The sequence below is a fragment of the Colletotrichum phormii genome (genome assembly GCF_030913505.1).
Source record: "Colletotrichum phormii strain CBS 102054 chromosome Unknown BDP81scaffold_8, whole genome shotgun sequence".
NCBI classification, from domain to species: Eukaryota; Fungi; Ascomycota; class Sordariomycetes; order Glomerellales; family Glomerellaceae; genus Colletotrichum; species Colletotrichum phormii.
The window spans coordinates 1,808,657-1,822,798 of record NW_026851450.1 but is presented as its reverse complement, the minus strand read 5'-3'; the positions used below and the strand labels follow the sequence as shown (position 1 = coordinate 1,822,798).

The 14,142-nt window shown below is 49.4% G+C and overlaps 2 protein-coding genes across 2 annotated transcripts; both read left to right on the top strand.

Moving 5' to 3' along the window:
- Window positions 1-9,746: 9,746 nt before the first annotated feature.
- On the top strand, window positions 9,747-10,476 carry BDP81DRAFT_471174 (uncharacterized protein; the record flags this gene model as incomplete). Its single annotated transcript, XM_060594579.1, has 3 exons — window positions 9,747-9,953; window positions 10,016-10,315; window positions 10,399-10,476. The coding sequence occupies exons 1-3, from the start codon at window positions 9,774-9,776 to the stop codon at window positions 10,474-10,476; spliced, it is 558 nt and encodes a 185-aa protein (XP_060446612.1). The 5' UTR covers window positions 9,747-9,773.
- Window positions 10,477-12,291: 1,815 nt separating this feature from the next.
- Window positions 12,292-13,640, top strand: BDP81DRAFT_347586 (Chloroperoxidase). The gene is made up of 4 exons (XM_060586146.1): window positions 12,292-12,682; window positions 12,739-12,954; window positions 13,005-13,301; window positions 13,360-13,640. Exons 1-4 carry the CDS (start codon window positions 12,580-12,582, stop codon window positions 13,464-13,466), a joined length of 723 nt encoding a protein of 240 aa, XP_060446611.1. The 5' UTR covers window positions 12,292-12,579; the 3' UTR covers window positions 13,467-13,640.
- Window positions 13,641-14,142: the final 502 nt, after the last annotated feature.

Genomic DNA, 14,142 nt, shown 5'->3' with positions numbered 1-14,142 from the left:
ATACTAGGAAGGTCAATACCAGCCCGACTGGAAGAATGACCCCTGAGCTCATCATGGAAATTCATAGCGCTAAGGCACACGGTCACCAAGGCGTCACAAAGACATGGAAACGAATTCGACAACATTACGACAAATCTGCCACGCGAGCAGAAGTCGCCGAAGCAATCAAGGATTACGACATTTGCAAGAAGAGCAAGAATAGCCCCCATAAGCCCTATGGAGAGCTACAACCGCTTCCGATACCACCCGAAGCATGGCACTCAATCTCATGGGACTTTATCGTCAAACTACCAAAGTCCAGAGAGCCACTCACGAACGTACTGTACGACAGTATCTTGGTCATCGTCGATCGACTTACCAAGTTCGCCTACTTCGTACCATACAAAGAAGCAAGCAATACAGAGGAACTGGCATATACCTTCCTCAAGACTATTGTTGCCAACCACGGTCTACCCAAGGAAATTGTCTCTGACAGAGATAAGCTGTTCACCGCTAAGTTTTGGAGATCCCTGATCTCGCAACTCGGTGCAGACCATAAGCTGTCAACCTCTTTCCACCCGCAGACCGACGGACAGACAGAAAGGATTAATCAAATCCTCGAAACATACCTTCGTTGTTATGTGAACTACGACCAGAATAATTGGGTATCGCTACTACCAATGGCCCAATTCGCATATAATAGCGCAGTTGGCGAGAGCACGAGAGAATCCCCGTTCTATCTTAACTATGGATTCCAGCCAACAGCGTACGGAGAAGCACGACAGGGACCACAGGCCGTGAAAGCCGTGGCCGACGTGACAAAACTCAGAGAGCTCCAGAAGAAGGCCTCTCAGGACCTCGAGTTTGTACGGCAGCGTATGAAGAAAAACGCCGATAGATCAAGGATTGGAGGACCAACCTTGGAAGAGGGGGATAGCGCCTATCTCCTTCGACGTAACATCAAGACGAAAAGACCAAGCGACAAATTGGACTACAAAAAGCTTGGACCCTTCGAAATCGTCAAGAAAGTCTCACCAGTCAATTACGAACTGAGACTCCCAGACACAATGAAGTGTCACCCGGTATTCCACATCTCACTCCTCGAGCCAGCACCACGAGGCTCGCACACGAACGATCACATCGTTGTGGAACCAAACCAACCAGAATATGAAGTCGAACGAATCATCGACCACAGGGTCAGGAACGAGACACGAGAATTCCTGATCAAATGGAAAAACTACGGACACGAGGAAAACACATGGGAACCTTTCGCGAACCTTCAAAACGCAAAACAACTCCTTGAAGACTACAGGAAAACAACTAGGCCCCAGAAGGCTCGCTCGTAGCCGGAATGCCTATATCCGCAAAACCAGTCCCAAAGGAAGACCAGTCGGCCTCGTCGGGAGCACCCCAAGCAGCCAGATCGCCTATGACGCGCATCTCCTGCGCTTCCAGAGCCTCCTCCTCGGCCTCCCACTCTTCGACAGACTTCATCCCACGACGGATTAAATCCGAACCACGCTCTTTCAGAAATCGCTTCTGCTTTCGCAAACGAGATAAGCGACTCAAGGCAGTCGCTAGCTGAGTCTGCAAAATCTCCAAAGCCTCCTCGGCTTCTTGCTCCTCATGCTCTACTTTTTTCTGTTCTTTGAAACAACGATTCACTACGAACAAGTCAACAAAAAACGCAATAACTAAAAACATAAGAAACTTACAAGCACTCGCCACATCACCACCATCGCAGTTCGTCAGACCATGTGCGATACATTCGCCACAACGCTTGGAACTAGCAAGATCCATTTTGCACACACGATTGTGCTGGAAACAAGGAGAGCACGGCATCACGTCGTAACCTCTATGCTCTACGAGAACTCCGAGGGCTTGACGATTCCGTTTAATTTGTTTACGACGATCTGCGCGAGATTCAGATTTTTGGATACGACCTGACATCGTGTCAGTATATTATGAAGGAACAAAACTTGACGGACCCCAACCTGGGCCACGACCACTTACTTATAGGTCTACGGGACTAGACCTTTGAGAGGGAAAGCTGATGTTACGACCCAACATGCATGACCAAGAACAGGGCCTGCCCCGCAGGCTCGCGACGGTTATAATACACCACATATGCAGGAGATAAGGGACACAAGGCACCCTCTCACGGAACGGAAGAACTATGGTACAAGTCACGTGATGATAAGATAAGGATCATTTGGGATCAATATGATCCAACACGACTTGGGGGCTAAACGATCATTCTGGATCAGAATGACCCAAGACGACCCAAGGGACAAGGGACATGTTCAGGATCAGGACTTGTATATAAGGATGGACTTGAGCTGGACTCTAGGACAGACTTCCATAGCTCTTCAGCAATTAACTTCGTATCAGGATTAACATCCGCTTTCAGCTACTACCTTGACAAGACTACGATTGATCATCGAAGCCTTACCTACCCTTACGATTGACAGACATAGCTTCCCTGAAGCTATCCCCGACTACGATTACTGTTACCAGTTCCGCAGCCTCAACTTCTGCAAACTACCCCTACGACTAGCTGGCCGTAACACTACCTATATTCGCCTATATAATTTATAAGGTTTTAGAGGGCTATATTCTTCTTTTATATCTTATTTACCGGGGTATAGTCCATCGCTTATTCTTCTTTACGGGAATATTGATACGATTATTAGGTCGTATTTCTCCATAATCTTTCTCCCTTAGCTCGGATGGCCCGCAGCTGAGCCTTATCCCTCCTCTGGACTACCTCCTTTACTACTTTGGGTTGGATAGGGCAAGTCGCATCGAAGGCGGCGTAAGGCCCGTTACACGACGGGCATTTAAAGGGGCAGTCGTAGCCATCGTGACCCTCAGTGCCGCCGCAGGGTGCCCGGTGTTGATCAGTTGTATAGGAAGGAGAGCTGCACTTGAGGTATCTCTTCCTTCTAGTGCACGTTCGTTCGCTATGAAAACCGCCGCAGCGGAGACATTAAGGAGACCTCTTCTCCTTCGGGAACTACAGGTTTATAAAAACGCTAGCCCCTATCAAACGGAGGCGTCTTGGTAGTTACCTTACGGCTTCCGCCTTAAACTAGGCTATTACCGTGCCTAGCCTTTCGACTTCGTCCTTCCTAGAGAAGTATGCTTTTTCAGGTTTAAGTTTCGTCGAGACCTGGATCTCTTTAAGGAGCTCCTCGGTCGTGATTTCCAGCTCAGTATTGGTTACTAGATAATGCCTAATATAAGGGACGTTTACGATATAGGCTCGGATCCAGGTATCGCATTACTCGATCGTTTACACTTAGAGAAGGGCAGCGATCTATTCTCTATTCTCTAGCAGGACTTTTACACTATCTATTAACAAAGGTAGGAGTACTAATCCTATCTTAACATAGTCGATCCCCTTAAGGGCTTCTCGGGCTTGGGGACTTAGCCTTTCCCGAACGAAGATATAAGTCAAACCCCCCACTTCCTGGCACCCCCCTGTTTCTGGCACCACAAAAACGATGGGATCACAACCCGACCTCCTCATTACTATTAACTATTGATCCTCAACCACACCCACTACAATACAGCTGCCAGCCTCACTAGGGCATTCAGAGTCGCTGGATTCAGCCGTGATAACCTCCTTTTCACCCGCTTCGATTTGAGCCCGATGGATATCCCTGATGTTCGCGAACTTCGTGTTGGGATCGATTTGAACAGTCTTCCTCTTCCTCACTGCAGCGTTGGTAACTTGAGCCTTCAGGTGAGCTAGTTGCTGCTGGGCAGCTGCCAGTTGCCAGGCCTGCTCTGTGAAGCCTTTTTTCACCTTCCTGAATAGCAGCCGTTGAGTGCTGGTATCATTGTCGAGTTGGGTGTATAAGTGCAGTTGACCGCTGAGCTCTGCCAGCTTCCTGGGTGTCGACCAGACCACTGCAGAGGAGGCAGAATCCCATGGCTCAACAGGGGTAGTTTTGTTGACCATTATGGCATCGCTTTCTGCCCTGACTAGTTGGTTTGGGTGTGGTGGGCTTAGCAGGAGGCTCAGGTAGTACCATAGGGTTCATCAGGGGCTTAACCATCGCCACAGGGTGTAGACCAGTCCACTTCCAACCACTTCTGATGTTCGAGACTGATAGACCAGCAAGTCGAGCCTTCTGGTAACAGTCCAGGAAGTTCCTTTTACCTATAATGGTAGAGTCGTTCCATTGAGACAAGTAACCGAGCTCCTTCCGATAGGCTGACTTAACAGGGCTGAAGACAGACTGGTCAAGAGGCTGGAGGACATGAGAGGAGTGTGGTGGTAAGAACAGTAAATGGATATTGTTAATATAGCAATTCCACATGAAGTCTGTCGTCGTATGACTCCCATGCCCATCCACAATCAGCAGTCGAGCCTCCCCCTCAGCCTCAGGCATAGTCTGTGGGATGAACACCTTCTCTAACCATTCAATGGCAGTTAAGTCTGTAGTCCAGCCATTATCTGTTGCTGTAAACTCCCACCCATCGTATGGAACGAGATGTAATGGAAACCACTGCTGTTGGGCTGTCTTCCCCTTGAAAATGATAAGAGGACGAAGTGCCCTACCCAAGGCTGAGATACACTCAATGATAGAGACCCATGCCCTCGACCCAGGTTGTTTCTTGCGAACAGACGTCGTCTCAGCCATACCCAGCACTAACCCATTAGCTCCCTGACCCTCGAGGATGCCAGTCTCATCCATATTATATCTGTTGGCTGGTTTGATGTCCTTGATCTCAGGGATAGCGAGGAACTTAAACCAGTTCCTAATGACCTCAGTAGATGCCCCATTAACGCGTCTAGAATCGATAGAACGACTTCTCTGAACCTTAATGATAGGGTTCCTTCTCACAAAGGCATAGATCCAGCCTTTTCCCAGTGGTTTGGTATCCCCAGCAGCAGCCAGAACTCGCTCTGCGAATTCCTTCACCTGTTGGTGCGTTGGTGCGAGGCCCAGCGAAGCCTGAATGCGAACCCATTGTGCCAGCTTACTCTCCTGGTCAGGAGACAGCCTCTGCCAGTCAGCAAAAGCCACTTTCCTAGTCTGACCACCTTGGAGACGTAGTTGGAGGGTTGATCGTGGTATCCCATACTCCAATGAGGCTCTCTTTTGACTCTTGCCGTTTGAGATGTCCTCGAGAGCCTGACGAAGCTGATCTTCGGTATATTGAGGCATTAGATATAGAAGAAGGTATGTGCAAAAGATGAGCCCATTTGGACGCGAATTGAAAATGTTGTGATGAAAGGAGGTTGGGGGTGGGCATTGGGTTGTGGTGGATTTTCGCGTTTTTGTGGGTGCCAGAAACAGGGGGGTGCCAGGAAGTGGGGGGTTTGACTTATATATTATAGGCTTTCTTATTCCGAAGCGGGCTTTCAGGCGATAAACGCGCAAAGACGTATAGATCCTTTAAGGCCACCCGGTTTATAGCTTGTTTTATGGCTTATTTAGCTAGCGTTAGTTTATCCTGTCTTCTAGATAGTAGCTAGCTCGCCACCGCCGTATATAAACGGACTAGGGGCGGCTAGTTCTGGGTTGTGTACGAGGGATGCCCCTAGGAACTCAGGTCAGTCTCGCTAGGCCCTATGCCAATAACGTATATAGACCTTACTAGACCACGTTAATGCCGGTTTAAACGCTATTTCTCCTCCTAAAGCTCTCTCTCCAAGAATTCGATCTTCGTCAAACAGTCCTTCAAAAACTATTCCCTCTCGGCGTCCCGACATAGGAGGTCCTAGACAAGATTCGCAAGCTTATTAATCTCGTCTTTAAGCTCAGAATTGTCCTGGTGGTTAACCTGCTGAACCACTCTGACCTTTGTAATCGGCTTCCGGACTCGTCCCGACCGCCGAGATATACCGGCGTCCCCGTGAACCGTGATCGATGGCCCTATATCTAGGGAGACTGCTATAGTCGTGGAATTCAGCTCGTATGGGCTGATGTTAAGAGATGATAGTGCAGTGGGCCGTAGCCCTCTATAACCTTAACAGTTACTAACAGTGGGTACCTTTCGAGGTATGTGTTCAGAAGTTGCACGCCATGACTCGGTTGGATATGTCCCATATCCAACATATCCTTATCCCTTATCATATCTCTTATCATCACGTGACATGTACCATAGTTCTTCCGTTCCTGGGGTTTTCCCAATGTTCCGTCCCGTCCTGCAGCCGGACTGGCAGACAGCCCTCGCCAGGGTCGGCTACGAACCTAATAAGACCAAAGAAGAACAGGCCCTCTCCTTTGCAGGCAGGATGGCAACTTTCTCCAAGCGGGACATTGTTGTCTACACTGACGGGTCCCAGATGTCGGACGGCAGCAGCACCTCCGCCGGAGCAGGCTGGGTAGGGTACCAAGCTACACGGCAGATCTTCCGCGGATCCGAACCACTCGGCTCCCAAACTGAGGTGTATGACGCGGAGGCACATGCTGCGTATCACGGCCTGATGGAAGCCACCCGGGCTCCTACGGCTCGTATGGCAGATAACGTCCACATCTGCCTCGACAACCTCGCAGTCGCGGCTAGACTATACTCCCAGAGCACAGGAAGCAGCCAGGCTAGATTTAGGGCCTTCAATAGGCTCTCTTCCTCCTGGACTCGGAGACAAAGAGAGAGCTGGACAACCCCCGGCAGGGTTTATGTTTGGTGGTGCCCTGGGCACACGGGAGTACCAGGAAATGAAGAAGCGGATGCTCTAGCCAAGGAAGCCTGCAAACTAATCCCAAAATCACAACCACAGCCCTCATTAGCGCACCTAGAAAGGCAAGCTAAAGCAGCTGCCTTCCAAGCCTTTGCCAGAAAATGGCTGTCCCAATGCCCTCGGCAATATGCCGACCTCGAGATAATTCTTCACCCCAAGCCGCCCGAACTCCGCCTCCCTCGGCACTTACTAGGAAGGCTATACGCAGCAAGATCCCATCATGGAGACTTTGCAGCATACCACGAGAGATTCGCTCATCAAGATGCGTTGCTCAACTGCAGCTGTGGGAAACCCAAGACACCAGTCCATTTCTACTTCTGCAAGCGTGGACGCAAGGCTACACCGCGCTACCTCCGCCAACGTATGGCCAAAGCAAGCATTGATTTCTTGTTAGGTTCTGCTAAGGGAGCCTCTCTTCTATGCGAATGGATAGAGGAGACCAATTTCTTTTCCGAAATTTGCCCGAGTCATTGAACAGGAACGTTAGGTGAAGACGGTAGCCTGTAATATAGTTTAGATTAGCATAGACCATGTCGGCATAGCGCCCGGCACGTCCTTTTGTTACCAGACGTTAAATACATCATCATCATCATCATCATCCCGTCCTGCAGCAGAACTTCTGAACACATACCTCACTACGACTAGCTGGCCGTAACACGAGAGAGCCCCTTTTGTATGCCCATACCCCTGTCTACCCCTTATCTCTACCCCTGAGATATCCACTGCTATACCTCTTTCGTGACAAATCCATAGTATCCTTTGCATAAAGTATATAATCAGAATGTCGCTAGTTCAGAAGCATTGTCCATTGACCAGTCAGGTCGCTGAGTCCTCTGGGCAACTGCTAGGTATTGGATGCAGACTCTCTTCATTCTGTGTCGTTTGGACTGCCCGTCAGCCGCATTCGAATGCAACTATTCTTCACATTAGGCATTGGTGTTTTAGCCAAGTGTCGTCTTTAAACTGGATTATGTGCCTTTGGCTTGACGCCCTCATCTTTCAGTAAGTCTCGTATTCCTCATTGCCCTACGGAAAGCTTACATTAGCCACGCTATAGTATCAGAATTCTGCTCTTTCACGCAAGTCATAAGAGTGTTGCTAAATCCTCCATAGCTTACTCTATAGCATCGATCTATGATGAACATTTCTATCCCATCGGAATAGCTAGAATTGGTGAGGAATATAACCTCCTTTCAATCCCTCTGTTTGTGCAACGGCGTATTGGTGAGCCCCTTGCCTATAGACCAGCGTCGCCAAAATGTTGATAGCAAGCTCACCATTCAACGCAGTGGGTTCATCATCTTTCCTGAACCTCGAAGCCAAACACTGGAGGGAATCAGTACGCTGTTCGAGGGGCCTCTGCTGTCATGTCCCTGCGAAAGGCAGCAGGCAAGATCGGTGCAGGCTATGCCCACTCTACAGGGCCAACCACAGAGAAGATGCCTTTGAAACTATCGAGCCAGCCGTTTCCCATAAGAAGTGAGGAAAGAAAACCTTCTGTATTCTCCAGCACGCATTCTCAGAAATCATCATACGTCGCTTTGCAACAAGGTCCCTGTTGACAAATAAATAGCAAGTTAGACAAAAACAAGGTAGGACTAAGGACACGTATCTAGCGGCAAGCTCTTGGTCCGTGGTCTACCTGTAGCCTTTGATAGACGACACCGTGGAATTCAGAACGGGATTGCCCAGGGCTACACTCGCGGCAACGCCATGCTGGTTAGGTCGACGTTTCCTGCGAAACTTGGCGCATTCGATATGTACCCCGTTAATGTTTGCAACAGATCAATAGAACAAACCATGAGCCGATAGGCAATTCGGGAACAAGTCACAAGTCAAGCAATGTGGAACAATGAAGGGGGTTTACCGGCACATCAAAAGACGGTAGCAAGCATCAGGCCTCGTCAGCGCCTTGCACCAAAGTTGTGCAAGAGGATCAGAGTCTCCATGAGTGGGCCAGCCAAGTGTACACGGAAGTAGAAGCGCAAAGCGGGAACTTGAAGACAGTTTTGGAATGAGCCGCTCTCAGCCGAATAGGAAGGATTAAATCAATCAACCAAGTCTAGCTCTATGTATCCCTGTGGGGTTTCCACTGTTGGTCATATCTTACTGGTCGTAACAACCCGCTTTCGTCGACTAAATGACCCCGTATAGTAAGCTGCCTTGTTGCTTTGAGTTGAGGTCTCTGACTTACCATCTGCTTACAACTCTTGATAGGATTCGTGCGGATTCAATGGAAGCACTCGGATAGTCTGGACTATCCTGTATAGTAAGCCGAACGGAGGGGCAACTTTCGATTTGCTGCGCTATTACAGGTCTCAGGAGCAGAAAGTGCGCGATTTTACTTTAGGCTAACAATCCATCATCTGCGATGTCACATCGTATATGTCTGGGCAGGCCGCTGGTCTATGTCAAGAAAGAGATACTACTGAAATTCTCTCGGCGTAAGCGCTATAGGCACCCAAAAGGGCAGTTATTGTAAACTCGCAGGCCGCTGCTTCAAGGATCAATGCCAAGAAGCGGGCAGATGAGAAGCATGTCTTGGAAGAAAGGACCTCACAAACTCGATTTATTCGTCGGTCAATTGCCAGACCGCACGCACAAGTGAGTAGTAGCTGAGGACAATAATTGCGACAAGCGATTAAGGAAGGTACATGTAGATTTCGAGTAACTTAGGTTACGAGAGGAGAATGGCACAGCATTAAGAACACCGTAACCTGGTCCTTTCAATAGATGTGGAAGAGGGAAAAGCCCATGAGCTACGAGGAAAGTTTGGGTTGGGTGGTGGCGATGCCCTCACTTGTCGACAGATACATGCGATACTACAAACCATCGTAAGCCAGCAGCTGACGCCCCATCTGCAAGGTAGTCAGACGGCACAGGAGGAGCGGGCCACCGCATCATGATGCCACCGAGGATTAGACGCCTCTTTCTCCTGTCCAGCACGAGAGGGGCCATAGTAGCTTTGGCAAGAAATAGTATAAAGCCAAGTGCTCCCTCCCCCATGATTTTGTTTGTTCTCTTCATCGCCATCAGCTCCTTGCCTTTCGAACTCAGCAGCATTACACAAACACCACTACCAATTTCATTCAATATGCACGTCTCGTCGCTCCTTGTAGCTCTCGCGGCCACCGCGTCAGCCATCGACATCAGGGCTCACACTGGCGATAACTGCGCCGGGGGCTCGGTTGCCTGCACGGGCATCAACCCTAACGTATGCTGCTCGTTCAGCAGCTCGGCAAGCAGCGGCAGGTCGAGCATTGCTGTGGTTGCCGTGAGTTAAACCCAGTTTCCTTTGCTTATAAAATTTTCAGGACTAATCTATTTTGTAAACAGATCCCGAGTAACTGGCGCATCCGCTGTGAGGCGTACACGGGCGGCGGCTGCTCCTTCTTCGGGGGTCAGCGCGACTCGGGCGGTAGCACGAGCGTCTGTCTGCCCTACACGACGCGTGGAGATCGTACGGGGGGCAAGTACTGGTTCCTCAACCGCAAGCGCGCCGTCGACGAGTCGTGCCTCGCTGAGCAGCCCAATGCCGGGGAATGCGAGGCCTTCGTCAAGCCCGATACTCTCGGTCTCGCAGACGGCACGGACTATGACATCACCGGCCTAACGGATGAAAAGGTTCAGGAGTTTGTAAGTTGGATTTAGCTCTGAAAGAAAGATGACTATGGGCATCGCATTTGTACTAGATGCTAATCTGTTTGCTCCACTTCAAGGAGAACATTGCCAACACCGGCGCAGGTGCCGACGCGGTACCCGCCGAGTTCCAGAGTCTACGCAAGACAGAGGCCTAAGGCTACACATGAGCCCATTGATGATAGTTTGTATCGTGAAGGAAATTTGGAACAAGCAATAACGGACTGGAAGTACAGCAATGACAATGGTGCTTGGGGTAACGCTCAACTGGTATCTGGACGCTGTCAATTTAGCAACTACATGGTCAGCTATAGTGAACCAAGAAAACTAAAGTTTTGGCGGGAAATGATGGTTCTTGCTCAACTGTGATGTTTCAACACCTCTATCACGAGCGTATGCGCCATAACGCCCCCCGAAGACATTCCTCGCTTCATAAGTAACCTGGGGTACACATATTACTGATCCCAAGGGCCAACACTCATCTCTACGAAGAAGAAAGACGCGTACTCCCATTGAGCATTTTTACCGAGAAGCCTTCTAGGAACAGCCAAATCAATCGAACAACCACGTGCTACATGAACCTTGGCATCATTGGTATCATCCAAAGGAAGGAATGTTTGGAAGTGGAACACCCGATGAACTGATGGCATTTCTATCAGCAACATTTCTTCCGACTAGTGAGAAGATTACCTGAAGTATCTCTTAGTCTAAAGCTATCAAACTCCGAGGGATCCGAAGGCGCAGCGGGCCTGCTCTTCGAGTCAGGATCGTACTTTGATGCATCTTGACTTCCTCGCTCCAGTATATTCCTTTACCTTAGACTATAGCCTCGATTCAGAATCCCTGTACAGTTCAACATGTGCAACTTCTTAACTTTGACTCATTCCCAGCTTTACGAGCTTTCGTATCTTCGCTTGTCGGGATGTAGCCGTACCCAGTCCTTTGCGAAACCGCCAGTTACGTCGGCATCGACACACCCGTCGCGATACAAGGCCTCTGGGCCTTACCCTACTGCTGCAGCATTACTTTGAACCTGAAATCTGACGAGATCCAGATTTTCTACCCATGATCAGTGTCTCCTGCCTACATGTAGTAGGATGTCATCTTGCGACAAGGACGGTAGCCTGTTTCATGGACTTCTTTGTGGCCACGAGGACAAGTTTTGCGGCTCTTCTTTCGCCACGAAGCCGCGGTTGAAGAACTGTGTGGTATGGAAGCAATTCCAGACGGAGATGTGCGACCTGTGGCTCTGGGACGTTTGAGACTTTGCTGTTGAAGAGGACATGTATAATCAGCATACGTTTCACGAAGTGGTCTACATGCTATGCGATGAACGTTTTCCCCCTTCACAATTTAGATGGTCTAATGTTGACGCGATAAAGAAGTCACATTAGGTCGATGTTGGTGACTTGGCGAAGACCAAATATGCGATGGTTGAAATGGCCGTCGGCATGATGGCGCTGTGGTACTCAAAGAGTAGATAGGCGTGACAGTAAGCTGCTGACTCTGAAGTGCGTCGCGGGACTAATATCGTTTTATGAATCTGTACTTTAATAGAGTTCGAGATCTCCCTTCTAAGCATTGCGGGCCGAGCCTGTGATAGGCAAACTGTGTTATACAACCTTGGAGTCAAGCCAATGCGACTTCAGCTCGGTCCACCTACGCACAGATCTCCCAGTACGCCTCGAATGCGATCCACTGGCGGCATGTCTCTTCCGTGCTGTAGCATGGACATTGTGCCATCGTCCTCGGTGAAACCCGAAAACAGGTTATTCCGATTTTACCGAGGCCACCGTTGCACATATGCTGACTTTTGAGGCTTGTTCATTGGCCAGTCACAATCGAGGAACGGTTCCGAGCTCCCCCGCTGAGGCTGAGGTCTCGGCATAGGCCCCCTGATCGGGAACGTCTTCCATCGTGGGGTTCCCTGAAGAAGAACGCAGGGGTCAGAGTCAATTTCGTATCACGCACTTGTACGCTCGTTCTGGTACTCAACGCGGCCATGCGTACGAAAGTGGAATCGCGTAAAGATGATCACCGTGACAAAAGAACTTTAGGGGACCACAATGCTTACCTACTTGATTACTTGATAGCCTGAGAAGAAGACAGGAGAAAACGTAGAAAGACTTATTAGCTTTGGTCGTCCACCCAGTGTTGTGAGCGAAGCTACTCAAGCTTTACATGTTGCTTCCTTACTCCATCTCTGGACTTCACTCATTGTTTGCCTTCTTCCGTCCTCGCTGTCTCTCATTTTGCCCATCATGCTTTTCAAATCCACATTCGTTCTCTCTCTCGCTTTCGCAGCGGACGCATTCGCTGTTAGACGCGGAGCCAATGATTGGTTTGCGCCTACTTCTGCCGATCGTAAGACTAGGGATCAGATGAACGTACTGTTTTGAGCTCTTGTTGACACTTCTCAGGTCGCAGCCCCTGTCCAATGGTGAACACTCTTGCAAACCACGGATACCTCCCCCGTAGTGGCTTGAATATCTCTCTTGCAGACCTCATTGCCGGCTTTACGGCAGCCGTCAATCTCGATCCCGCTGCTACCACGTTGGTCGGACAAAAGGCTCTCCTCACGTCCACGACTGGCAATAACGCGACATTCAACCTGGACGATCTCAATACCCATGGAAGTAAGTTGATTCGGTCGTGATATGTATGCATAGTCTAATGTCGGTGGTAGTCATCGAACATGACGGTAGTCTAAGCCGTAATGACATTTATTTTGGCGACAACCACTCGTTCAATGAGACCATTTGGGAAGGGGTGGCATCCCAATTCACAAACACCACCATCAGCATCCCGACAGCAGCTAAGGCGAGGGTGTCGCGCCTGCAAGCCGCTGCTGCTGCGAACCCTGAGTTCAACCTGACAGCCGATGGTACCCAGTTCAGCTTCATTGAGACGGCTCTCTATCTCTCTGTTTTTGGAAACCTAGAGGATGGTAATGCCGACACTGAATGGGTGAAGGTCTTATTCAGTATGTCCAGCCTTGCCCTGCCATTTCCGTTGTTTCTATGCTGACGCAAGACACTTAGCACAAGAACGTCTGCCATTCCAGGAGGGATTCTCAAGGGCAAGCTCTCCAATTACTGCAGCGGGAATCCTGGGCCTGGTTGCTAAAGTTGCAGCTGCAAGTGTGTAATTTGATCTCCTCGGCCGTTGCAACGGGTGGATTGTAGCTTCGACACTAGGATCCTCCAGCGGGCTCTTCTCCTTATCCACATAAGTAGATGTATTTTGGCTGTCAATTTTTGACAGGTACTTACTAAAGTTTACAAAATTTCAAGCTATAAATTGCAGTTGCTTTCAAGAGGACAATCCCAACCCTTGGCGTACTTGCTTCACGCATTCCATGACATAACATACCTACTTAATGATCGACCACAACATATACCCGGCGTACAGGAATCCAGGATATCGCCACTCCTTGAAATCCATGTCTGATCGTCGGTTATCTTCAGGCGTAAGCGCTTATTAGGCCGCTAACATTATATGTACTTAGCTGAAAGATCCACTGGGAGGGTGTTCCGGTAAAGCAACGATTGATGTAGTGACCACTGCCCACTAGTAAGTAGCTTGTCTCCCACTGTCTCCCCTAAGTAGGAGACCCGTATGAGGGTCGTATCTATATACCGTACGAGGCGGGCAATCTGCTCGTGGAAAGTGGTATCGTGCAGCACTCATTTGCAGCGCCACACATGGCGCTGCGACACTATTATCATCCAAGGTTCAAGCGGGGTGACATTCAGGAGTGCTCAGAAAAGGTCCAGGAAGCGTATCTCCATTGTGCATTTCATTATCGACACTATTGTAAGTGA